The following is a 13,057-nucleotide window of genomic DNA, read 5'->3' as shown; positions in this document are numbered from 1 at the left end:
ACATATCACTGTACTTTCTTCGTTTCTTTTTTCATGTTTAAAAAAAATACAGTCACGTGGGATTTTGTTAGAGTCGGATCAATTTATACTTTTTTAATATTTTATTTTTTTAATTTTTATTACTTGATAATTATAGATTAAAATAATACATTGGCATAAGTGTGAAGGTGAGAAGGGTTGCAAGTAATTAAAAAGAAACAAAAAATTTATGAAAAAAATACACTTTATTAATCCCAACTATTGCCGATTTACTTCTAAAAATCCCAACTAAGGTTTATTTCTTAACAATCCTAGCTAACTATTATATGATTTTTCCTCCAGTAGTACCAAAAACCGGTTACCTGCTAAAAGGGTAAACTTTTTTTTTTTGGTTTTTAAATGCCACATGTCAGCACATGAGTGGCCTAATATTTATAAATAAACAAATAAATAAATAACAAAAAAAAAAACTAAAAAAACAGAAATCTATCCCCAGTCAACCCAGCAACCCCACCGTGAACTCTCAGCCACCACAGCCAATTGAAAGCCGGCGGCCACCTCCCTAACCTTCCGAAAACGGCCGAACCAAATCTGGGTTTAATTTATGGTGGTTGTTTTGCGAAATTGCTGCAAATCAAGGTTGAAATTGGTGCGAATATGGGTTTTAACCTGCTGGTGTTGTTATGTTTGGAGGTGAATGTTGCGGGGTGGTGAATGGTGGATAAGGAGGTGATTGGTGGTGCTTAATGGCAGCGCCGATGTATAGGGCGAAAAATTGTAGCGATGTGATTGGTTTGTTGCTCTTAATTTTTCCCAATCTTCCATCTTTGTGCTGCAATTGAGGTGCAATAAGTTGAGGTGAGAGATTGAGGGGTTGTGGTGGCTGAGGGGAGGGATAAGGAAGCAAAGGGTTGTGAGCGGTGGTGGCAGGACGGTTTTGGGGCTGCTATAATTGAGGGGTGCGGTTCGTCGCTGCTTTGGTTACGCCATAGCGGTGGCTGCTGCTGGCCCTGCTACTTTGGTGGTGGCAACCGCTACTTTGGCTGCGCCATTGCGGTGGGTGGAGGTTGCTTTTCGAGGGAGGATGGGTGGTTTGGGGGTGGGAGTAGGACGACTAGGGTGGTTTTTGGGGTTGGGAGGGGACAACTGACCGTTTTCGGGGGTTAAGAGAGACGGTTGGTCGTTTTCCGACTAGCTGAGGGTTGGCTGTGGCGGGAGGGGTGGCGGGAGGGGAGGAGGTGGTGGCTATTAGGGTTTTAATTTTTTTTAATTATAGACCAATCACGTGCTGACACGTGTATTAGTAACCTATTACAACAAGTCATTGACTTGATGTTGACCAGTTGGGTCTAGAAGCAAACTCATGTAATAGTTAGGATTGTTAAAAAATAAACCTTAGTTGGGATTTTTACAAGTAAATCGACAATAGTTGGGATTATTAAAGTGTATTTTTCCAAAATTTATTTAGTGATTTTCTATGGAAGAAATAAACTAATGAAGAAATTTGGTTATTTGCTACATATAATTAGCATGATTGTTTTGGTAAGCACGCAGTAGGGCAGTTGCCCGTCGTGAAACCGATGATAGTTTGTCCAATTAAATATCATGCTAGAGGGAGCTGGTACTGGTGTTGCTGTCGACGATACGCTGATCGAGTTGCACTCCGGCTGGTGGAGACTGTTCCACTACACATTGCTGCTCGTAGTAGTTACGTAGTAGTAAAATAAAGCCTCATTGTCTTGTCTTGAGGAGGTTTTTTTAAAAAAAAAAAAAAAAAACGGTAAGATAGGGGGATCCCCCACCCTATCACAGGAAGGGGTGGGGTGGGGGGGGTTGAGGATCGAACCCCCAACCACTTGGAGAGGACACCCCTCCATCTCCTATGTCCTCTTATCTTAAAAAGTATACTATATAGGAAAATTTGTAAATTACCACCTAAAAAGATGATGACCTATTTTGAAATTACCACCCGTTAAAAATTTTATTTTAAATTACCACCCCTTAAATAAAAAAAATATTCAGATTGCCACCTTTTTAGAAAATCCGGTGGAATTTCCGTTTGAGGGTCCCACCCAACGGCTAGTAACGACTACTTTGACTCTTTTTGCTGTCTCCCTCCCCGATTTTTTTTGTTTATAAAGTTTCAAACTTCAATTCACAATTTATTCCCCAATTTCAACCAAATTTTCTCAAATTTCGCATGTTAGTGTTTGAAGAATTTATCCTCACAAGTGCAGACACTCAATTCGCAACCAAAGTATGAATCCACATGTTCTTAATTTAGGGTTTTTCACCAACAAAAATTGGGGTAAATGGTTATATTTAGGAATTAGAGTTCTTGGGGCAATAGAATTGGGCGTTTTTTATAATTAGGGTTCTTGGGACAATTGAATTGGGCAAGTACAGTACATCATTCAATTTGCAGGAAAAACAAAAGTTAGGGTTTTGATTTAACATTTGGGTAGTTAAAGGAAAAAAGAGGGAAAAGATTGATGATGTTTGAACAAATTAATTGAAGGAATTGATGAGGGAAGTTCTTTTTTGAGTTTAATACAACAGTGAGAGGGTTAGGTCGAGGGGAAGGAAGAAAAAAAAGGAGGGAAGTTGATTAGGTGGGGCCTTCAAACGGAAATTCCACCGGATATTCTAAAAAGGTGGTAATCTGATTTTTTTTTTTTTTTTTTTAATTTAAGAGATGGTAATTTAAAATAAAAATTTTAACGGGTGATAATTTCAAAACAGGTCCCTTTTTGGTGGTAATTTACAAATTAACCTATAAAATGTATTACTAAAACTTTTTGAATAACAATTTGCTTATATTGTAGACATTGAAATTTTGTCAATTTAAGGTGTTAAATTTAATTAAATAAAAAGATATGTCACATAAACCATTTGATGATCCTAAAGGTATCGGAGAATGTACGTAAATTATCTTAGTCTCTAATAACAAATATAATTGTCAAACTTGTACGAAATAGTATTCCTAAATAAGCTCATCACACGTAAAGGAGTTTGTTCCTCCCCTTCTAACCATTTTTTTAAATACAGGTACCGCCATAACAACTAGCATAAAAAGAAGGTACTTGGTACTTCTTAGCCTTTGATTGGGTTAAAGTTATTAATTTTCAATGTTTTACTGTCACTCTTTCTAATTGTAACTTAAGTAATGTGTTGGAAATTTAGAATTCATAAATTCATAACTTAAGCACAATGTGTGCTACCCATGTTGTAGCTTTTTTTTTTTTTTTTTTTTGAAAAAAGTCCTAAAGGACACTAAATTTCATTAATATAAGTCATACGGCATCTACAATTGACAATGAACGATAATGAAAACGAATTTAACAAAATCAAACAAGAATTAATCGGGGAAGGGCTAAGAATCCAAATACATAAATATAACAATTCGACATATTCTCGATTCGTTGTCTCATACAACTTTTTGAGTGGATCCGTCGTCGATTCGCAATTTTGTGAGAAAGTCAATTCTTGAGCTGATTCCGTAACCCGAATCCGAGCCACAATCAATAGTAGCCCCGCACAACCGAAGACCAAATTAAGCACAAATAAAACTTTGTCTTTCGAAGGAGTACGAAAAACTTTGTCTTTTGAAGGAGATCGAAAAAACCTTGTCTTTTGAAGGAGATCGAAAAAATCTTGTTTTTCGAAGGAGATAAACCCTTTCTTTCGAGGGAGACATTATTGTAACCTAAAACAAAAGGCTTAAAGGAAAATAAAGATTGGGGCTTTCCACCGGTGAAATCCGATGGAAGCCCCTTTAAAATTGACAATGGAGACTAGGTTTAGGAGAGAGAAGAGAGAAAAGGAGGCTAGGGTTTTAATTCATCATATACTCTTACCCATGTTGTAGCTTAGCTAATTGTTATCTTGTTTACTCTCCCCACACCCTAAAAACAAAAAATAAGCCAAAAATTAAGTCGACCGAAATCAAACTCGACTATTCTAAGAGCAAGTTTAGCCCCAAGTCTTAAGACTTGGGGTGACATCATCATTTTGAGTCTTAAGATTTGTACTTAAGACTTTTCCCATTTTTCTTCAAAAATCTCAAGCAAGTCTCAAGTTGAGTCTTGAAATTTCAAGACTCAACTTAAGACTTGAGATTGGGACCCACTTCACCCACTTCATTTTTATTTTTATCATCCTTTTTTTTTTTACACTTTTCTACATATAATATGTCAAATATTTAAGTCTTAGGGCTAAAGTGATAAATTTGTGTAAATCTTAGTGAGTCTTAACAAGAATTTGATGACATCATTTTCAATGGGGACCACCAAAAATGATGTCACATCCACGCCTTAAGACTTGGGGCTAAACTTGCTCTAAGAACGCCTCGTATTATTGGAGGGATACATTGATACATATACGCCGAGGAACAAGGTACAACCAAACGTGGCCGATTGTATGTATACTAGTATAAAACTCCACAGTTGTTACTTCTGCCATAGGCCCCGTGAACTCTCTAAAAAAGTCCAAAAGTTGCGTAAGACGATCATATGAATATACTACTATGATCATATCGTTCTATATCCTATTTCATAACTTCTTACTTCAAAGGTGATCGATTGATCTCTCTCTAGCATTGCCTGTCACAAATTTTAAGCATTACAAAGACGCAGGTAAATTCTTCACCTTTGTTCATCATTTAATTTCCCCGAATTATTTTTTGGGCGTATTGATTTTTTACCTTTTTATTTCCCAATTTCTGTCTTTGTTTTGTTTGATTCACTGTTACATTTGCAATATTTATAATGGGTTTATCACAATTAGCATTTATTTTGTGAAAATTTTAAATTTTGAGGCAATTTTTATCAATAGAAGCTTTAATTTTTGGGATCAAGTGATTTCCTAGGGCTTTAATCAATTGGGTTTTTTTTTTTTGCTACTTCCCAAAAGATTAATGTGTCTTGATCCAATTTGGGTTATGATATTTTTGCGATTAGGCTTAATTGTTGGAGAAATTGAAGTTTTTTTTGCTAAATTTATAACGAGATTACATTATTATCAGCTTCAGTATGAAGCTTTACCTGCCAAATTTGTAAAATTGTGTAATCAAGGTGATATCTTGTTTGTTGCTAACATGTAATATTTCACTGACCCTAGCAAGAATAATTTATGGGATATTTTAGTTATGATGTGAATGCTTTGGACCGATGATTCGAAGAATAGAAATCAATTAATCTAGTTGTTTTTAGTTGGGAGAAGATATAATGTACCATGGATTGAGGAGCTTTTAGAGTTTTAGGGAAGTACATAGATATGAGCTTATTTTGGTGTTTTCGGCTTCTAGACTTTTTCGTATGAACAAACCAATAGAACAGTGAGAAGTTAGGATGGTGAATTTTAACAACACTTTCGAAGGATGAAGTAGCTTGATCATGCTAATTGATTACATTGTTTGAAAAGGGGGAAGAGGAGACAAATTGATTACACTGTGCTATTGAATAAGGAATCTTACCAATCTTTCCTTCTTATAATCAATGTTGCTGTTTTTGACCTTTGGGTCTTTTCCTTCACCAAACAAATCAAATGGCAGCCTTTAATGTGAAAGAAGGAGCACCGTTTTAGTTCTTTTAGTCTTGAGTTTTTGAAGAGACTCTACATGTAAATTTTAGGTGTGATGATTATAGGTTATGAGCAACACAAAAACAGTTGAGGAACAGAACTAAATGGAGTTTTTGTTTGCCAGTGTGAAAGTATGAAACACTTTTATGCCTTTTGTCCTCTGAACACCATTGCCTGAGTTCTGTTGGTTACCAAGAGCTTTTCTGGTTACACACTTCCATCTTCCTTACTTCTTATGTTTGTTTATAAAACTATGTTAGGGGACTATAATCTGTCTTATACTGAAATAAATTGTGAATATGCAAGTGTTTGAGCTGGAACTCATGAAGAGTTAAATATTCATGTTATGTGACATGTTTATCAGGTGTTTGTCAAGTTAGCTTTACTAAAGAATCTCAGTTGATGGTTTGCTGTTAGAATTGCTAGAATTTTTTGTATCTATGGCTCCGTTTATTTTAGTGGAAAGCATTATCTTGGAAAATGATTTTCATCCATTTTTCCATTTTCCTTTGTTTTTTAAAAGGGTGGAAAACAATTTTCTCATATGTGGAAAGTTTTACTTTAAAGATTTGCAGAGACGTTATGCCACATTTTCTTCTTTACTCCTCACTTCTCTATTTCCTCTCCTCTATCCTCTCCCTCTCTTTTATTTCCAATTTTCTTTTTCTCATAAGCTTTCCATATAATCAAACAAACAAAGAAAAACTCTATTTACTACATTGAAAACTGTTTTCTTTAGAAAATGATTTTCCATGAAAACTGTTTTCCATCAAAATGAACTGAGCCTATGTTGAAAGTTTTCCAAGTCTTTAGAAGTATCATATGGTATACCACAATATATCATTCCTTATCAGAGGTTCAAATATTTCCAAAAATTTTCTTTTATAAGTGGAGTGAGGTGGTTTGCATGTGTCTATGATTCAAAAAATATAGAATAGTTTATTATTTGGAGCAACTGAGAAGCTGTTGACAGCTTATTGAAACAGTTCATTTTGTCCATTAGAGTTCAAGCTGAAATAGGCACAGTATGCGTTATAATATCAGATATTGGGGGAGACAATTTTGTGCACGTCTCAATGTCAGTGCTTAAATTTTGCTTTATGTCTACAGTATTGTTCACTAAGGACTGGACTTTTGGGGAAAGCTTGTATCAAGCATAAGCACTATGATGTTACACTTAAGATTAGGTGAAGGCAAAAATTGATTATTTTGTTATACTTGTATTGAGTTTGGCAGTTCTTCTGTGTTCTACATCGACCGTCCTATTTCCTGTTAAGATTTTCTTATCAAATCTTGTTTTATGTTCTCATACTGACCAATTTCAGTTCAAATTACCTATAAACTTTGATACCCCAACCTCCATTCACTCCAGGGTCCTCCCCTGCCACCCCATTGCCTTTCCTTCCCCATATCTCAATAGTTTATGTCATTTGGATGCTATTTTTGTCTTTGTATCATGTTTGTGTAATAGCTTACATATTCAGCATGTATACTTGTATATCAAGTACTTTGTATTTGTTATCTCTTTCTTCCCACTCCCTTTCTTTTCCTCTTTTTGATATTTACAGAGTAGCAGTTCTAATTTTGGCTTTCGTCATTTGTTAGGTCAATTAGCTTTTGATTGAATGGGGTTAATCACTGCTCAGGGTAAACAGCCGCTCTTCTCCTTTGGAATTATATCAGATGTTCAATATGCTGATATTCCTGACGGTCGTTCCTTTCTTGGTGTGCCTCGATATTATAGACACAGTGTACTTGTGTTGGAAAGGGCAGTCCAGAATTGGAATAGCCTCCAACATCTTAGTTTTGCTGTCAATTTTGGCGACATTGTTGATGGATTCTGCCCAAAGGACCAGTCTCTAAATGCTGTAAAGATGGTTGCTTCCAAATTTGAAGAATTCAATGGCCCTGTATACCACATGATTGGCAACCACTGCCTCTATAATCTTTCTCGTGAAACGCTACTCCCATTATTGAAGATTCCAAGTCATGATTGCAGTGCTTATTATGATTTTTCACCAACACATGATTACCGATTAGTTGTTCTTGATGGCTATGATATTAGTGTCATAGGTTGGCCTGAAGATCATCCAAAATCAATGGAAGCTGTGAGTATTCTCAAGGAAAAGAACCCGAACTTAGATAAAAATAGTCCTGTTGGACTCAATGGTCTTGAAAGAAGGTTTCTGATGTTCAACGGAGCAATTGGAAGGGAACAGCTGGAATGGTTAGATCAAGTCCTCCAGAATGCAACTGATCTGAAACAGAAGGTGATCATCTGCTGTCACCTGCCTCTAGATCCTGGCGCAACGACACCTGAAGCAATTCTATGGAATTACAATGAAGTGATGGATGTTATACACAAATACAAGTGTGTAAAAGTCTGCTTTGGTGGCCACGAACATAGAGGGGGTTACTCAGTTGATTCCCACGGGGTCCATCACCGTGTTTTCGAAGCAGCCCTTGAGTGTCCTCCCAATTTGGATGCATTTGGGTATGTTGATGTGTATGATGATAGAATATCACTTGTTGGAACCGACAGGATGAAGAGCACAGATATGGTGTTTGATTCGTGACCTCTTGCTGTTTGGTAATGTATTCTTTATCTAACAAATTATTCCTCTTCCTCTTCCTCTTCCTCTTCTTCCAATTCAATATTGTTACGTTATTGTTAGATTCGATAGCTGGTGCCTTATGGTCCATGGATCAGCTCTTTTGTAAACGAGTTCCGTTGATGGTATTACCTACTGCAAAATGTAGGTCTGATTATAAGGAATAAAAATTATACTGCTATTTTAGTGTCTCCTGCTTTCTTGCTTGAATTTTTTTTTTTTTTTTTTTTTTTTGCTCACCCTTAATTTCTTGGTATGAAATTTTGCGGTATTTCAGACTAACAATGCTACAGTCTTATCTTACTTACTTGGTATTTGTTATGCAGAACTTCAGGCAAACAATGCTACTGTCTTATCCTACTTAATTGTTACGAAATAGTTGTAACTTGTGAGTAGCTTTCAGAAATATAATGACATTTCACTTTTAAGAATGCTTGCTTGTTTTGCATGATCCCTTGCTCATTTCCATTCCCTAAATGATATGGAGTATATTGTACTGAATATATGATGTTATATTAGAAGAGTCTCGCGTAAATTCTTTGTTTGTTTATCCTTCGATAGTTCAATCCATTGTGATGCATGCACTCGCATTCTGAAGACTATAAGGTGTTGCCTTTAATACTTATGTTGCTGAGTTCTCGGACTTCTCACTGATTTGGGCTTGGATTGTTAGGTATAAGAATCAATCCTATTTACAATGAAGACCAAATAATTCAATTACATGGGTAGATATCTCTCAAGTAGTAGAGACTACTAGAGAGTGTGTTTAAAGTTAGTAGTCAAAGAGGGAAAAGAGGTTTACTATTCATTCAAAATGTTGATTTTAGCTACTATAAAAATATTCGAATTAGTAGTTACTGGTATAATCAAAAGTTAAAGTGTTGCCATTAAAAAGATCCATTTTCTCTATCCTTCATATATGTACAAAGCTTTAGAGGGTAGTAATGTCGATAAATTTCAATGTAGATCTTTAGCACTAGTAAGATACTAAGATATGTGATACTCCCTCCGTTTTAAAATACTTGCTTCATTTCTCTATGCGCGGAGTTTTAAGAGAAATTGGAAAAAGTAATAAAATGTGGAAATAGTGGGATTGGTGGAAAAATTAAAAAATATAAAAGACAAAAGGAGTGGAGATAATTGGAGGAGAGAGAATACATGTGGGGTCCACTAGATGAGAGAAATTAATTAAATATTGTAAGAGCTTTCCAAAAAAAGAAAATGGAGCAAGTATTTAAAAACGGCCGCAAATGGAAAGTGGAACAAATATTTAAAAACGGAGGGAGTATCAGACTATCAGTATATCACCTTCTATTTAGTGTACCAAAAGTCCAAAACCATAAACATTCATACTCTAACTTACAACTTCAATTAATACTTTGACTCTCACGCAAGTAGATAACGTGTAACTTTGATTAGGATGATTTTATTGCGGTCATTTGAAATATGACTACCATATTATTTTAATGATATATAATGTGCTTAGTTTATTTTTTTTCACGTTATAAAATGGCCACAATTAGTCTTATAATATCTACAATGTAAATATAAATTTTGAAAATTTTAATCCTACATAAAATAAATATTTTTTTGAGAAACTATAAATAAGAAAATAAAAATGACATAAATGAAACTAAAAATTTGATAAATCAAAATAATGTTGATAATACTATTTCATACCATTTTTCCTATAATTAATTACTTAGAAAAAAAAATATGTCACTTATGAACTATATCATCATTAAAACATTATGCTTTATGCTAGTCATATTTCAAATGACTAAGGGCCTGTTCATATTTACTTATTTTCAGTTCAGTTCAACTCTAATCAGTTCAGCTCCAATCAGTTCAGTTTAGTTTAGCTCTTAATTTCCCTCTCTCATAAAATATTCATTTCAGCTTAATTCAGTTCAGTTCAGCTCCAATCAGTTCAGTTCAGCTCCAATCAGTTCAGTTCAGTTCAATAAATATGAACAGACCCTAATGTAAAATTTTCACTCCGATTAATATGTTTAAGTCAAGTTATAAATATGTAAACTACTAACTCAATAAAATGGAAAAAGTCAAATATAAAGATGCCCATTCAAGTTATACTAGCTTTGCGTGAGGTAATATAACTAACATTATTTATATAAAGAAAATTAAAAACAATATAGACTATATTTTATTGGAGTATTTACGAAGTATATGAAATTATGATGCTATACATAACATTGCCAAAGCTTAATGAATTAATATACTGCCATCTGCTTCTTGGAAATTTCGCAAATACGTAAAATATGAACGCGTACAATACGGCCAAAACAAGTACGTAAATACGGACGCGTGGAATACGGCCAAAAAAATTGCTAGACGTTTCTAAGCATTATTAAAACATTGAACCTTCCAATTCTATTATGACATTGTTGTGATTGTCACGTTTGTCTCTTTATTTTTTTATGCCTCGAAATATTCCCTTTTTCTAATTATAAATTTACATTTTTTTTCACTCTTTTACATCAAAAATATCATTCCACATCCTCTTTCACGTGCATCAGTGAATCGAAGAATTGACAATGCAAGCAATAAAATTATAAGTATAATTAATCAAAAAGTCATAGAATATATATAAAAAAATTTACTTAGAAATTAAAATTTATTGGTTAAAAATTGTTCTTCTTATAACCTTTCTCCAAAACTCTTAAAATTTGACATAATTAGCAAACAACCAAATATAGATTACACATATTTATATAATTAAAAGATGATGGTGTATGTAGTTAAAGCCAGAAGCCTAACACACAAATTCATCAAATTAAAGTATACATAAGAAAAATACCACATAATTTCCTCACAAATTAATGAAAAATAAAAGAAACACCAAACCCTTGGTGTAACGTTTTTTTCCCTTAGGTAGCCCTCTTAGCCTTTTTCTTCTCCAAGTAGAAGAAAAACGCTAGAGAAAGCACGGAGAAGGCGGAGAAGATAGAAGCCGCAATGTCGATCGAGGCGCTACGGCCACTAATACTCTTAACGGACAAGTCTAGACCGGTGGTTTGTCCGTAGGCAAGTTGTTTGCCGTCGGGGCCGTCACGTACGTACGCACGGACGAAGTAATGTGCAGTTGGTACGTCCTTTTTAACAGTGTAGGTAAATGAGTCACTTGATGAAGTGAAGTCTTTTTTAACTACTAGAAATTGGCATGTTTTGTCTCTAGCCAATTCATCTTCGGTCTTCCTCCATGGCCTGTCTACTTGGCTCTCGGCTAAGAAGCACAACTTCACCTCTACTTGCTTGTAGGCTGAAGAGTCGAGTTTTGATACGTTTCGGTTTAGCCCCCATGTCACTGTTATTTGGTCTTTTCCCGCCCTTAGAAATACTGTATCAAGTAAAGATTGTGTCAATAATAAAGAAATGACGTGTAGTGATTTAGCAGAAAAAGGTTAGACAAATTTATAACTATGATATATATTTTAACTTTTGTGTATCATGGTGGTACATTTATTATATTATTAAAGACCATTATATAATTATTGGACCTCTATAAATTTGCTAAAATATATAAGTACCCTATATATTTTGGATGTTTTAAGGTCTTACTAATAAAAGGAAGAGATAAGGAATTCAATCATTTAAGTAAGTTTATGTAATATAATCAACTTTTCTTAATATATTTAGAGAGTCAACTCTTTGATTGAATCAAATCTACAAAGTGCGTGTATTCTTGTGATTGATGAAGTTTCTCATCCAACTCAAAGCGGTTAAGCTCATACACAATCTTTTTGAAATGAACATCACCCTTATCATTGTTTTCTATAAAAATACATACGTACGGAGTATTTAATTTAGTTTTTTTTTTTTCTCTCTCTCTTCAAACTCAATCATATAATTTAGAAATGTATTACAAGTAAATTTGATGTAAGCATAGATTATGATTCTCATGATAAACCCGAGTGTACTTTAAATAGATGGATCTTCAAAAAGACATAATTACAATAACAATGAAATTTTTCAACAAAAACAAAACAATAACAATGAAATTGATAATCAATGGTATATCATGCTAGTAATTGACTTTTTTTAATGCCTCATTTAGAAGAAGAAATAAGTGAATATAACTCAAATAAAAATTATGATCAAATAATTAATTTCAGAAATTATAAATGATGTTACCTTTGCCTGTAGGGGTGGTAGAGACGGTGAGAGTGTTAGCAAGATCTTTGAACAAGCCTGATCCATAGCAAGATGCAACCAAGCTTGATAAAAGCACAGAAAAGATTATTAAACCTCGAACCGCCATAATTTAATTTTTTTTTTCTTTTTTTTTAGGCTTCTAGCTGATGAACAAAGAGAAAAAAAATTAAAAGCTAAAAATCTTCCAAATTTTTTTTGATACTTTTTAGTTTTTTTTTGTGATTTTGATTATGATTCTTTCTGTAGTTGGTACTTCTATATATATTGTGTACTTGAAGAGACCCCACTTTGAAGGATACTCTAACAATTTACCTTAAGATTATAATTATAATAATTAATTAACTGTTAAAATATAATTTTGTACTATTATTTTAAAAACGAGCAAGTCAACTGTAAAACTTGTAACTCTTGGAGAAGCAGAAAAGAACAGAATATTAGTTAATTTATAATAAGGATTTTATTAAATTTAATGAAGAATTGGCCCAAAGTAAAATGAAGAGGTGGGTTGAATTATTAATTAAATGTTGATAAGATATTGTAATTATATGCCATTGGTTGATATTTTAATTATCTGACTATTCTTGTAATATGCTTGGATCCAAGTGGAAGTACATGAATCTACAGAATCTTCATTTAAATTCCAAATGAATTATTCGAATCATCTAAAAGGGTTTATTTGGTTGTCGTATATTTTTTTTTTGAAACATATTTGG

The 13,057-nt window shown here is 33.8% G+C and overlaps 1 protein-coding gene and 1 pseudogene across 2 annotated transcripts; one reads left to right on the top strand and one right to left on the bottom strand.

Annotated features, from left to right (window-relative positions):
• Positions 1–4,408: 4,408 nt before the first annotated feature.
• On the top strand, positions 4,409–8,364 carry LOC145617350 (manganese-dependent ADP-ribose/CDP-alcohol diphosphatase pseudogene; annotated as a pseudogene). The gene is made up of 2 exons (XR_014107716.1): positions 4,409–4,613; positions 7,165–8,364. The product of XR_014107716.1 is annotated as a manganese-dependent ADP-ribose/CDP-alcohol diphosphatase pseudogene (transcript).
• A 2,519-nt stretch (positions 8,365–10,883) lies between these two features.
• On the bottom strand, positions 10,884–12,586 carry LOC145617342 (high-affinity nitrate transporter 3.2-like). Its single transcript, XM_081672033.1, has 2 exons — positions 12,324–12,586; positions 10,884–11,529 (listed from the first exon to the last, which is right to left on the bottom strand). Exons 1-2 carry the CDS (start codon positions 12,448–12,450, stop codon positions 11,060–11,062), a joined length of 597 nt encoding a protein of 198 aa, XP_081528159.1. The 5' UTR covers positions 12,451–12,586; the 3' UTR covers positions 10,884–11,059.
• Positions 12,587–13,057: the final 471 nt, after the last annotated feature.

The sequence above is a fragment of the Chenopodium album genome, chromosome 3 (genome assembly GCF_948465745.1).
Source record: "Chenopodium album chromosome 3, dcCheAlbu1.1, whole genome shotgun sequence".
Classification (NCBI taxonomy): domain Eukaryota; kingdom Viridiplantae; phylum Streptophyta; class Magnoliopsida; order Caryophyllales; family Amaranthaceae; genus Chenopodium; species Chenopodium album.
Note: the sequence above shows the minus strand (reverse complement) of the source record. Positions and strands in the feature narration are given on the sequence as shown.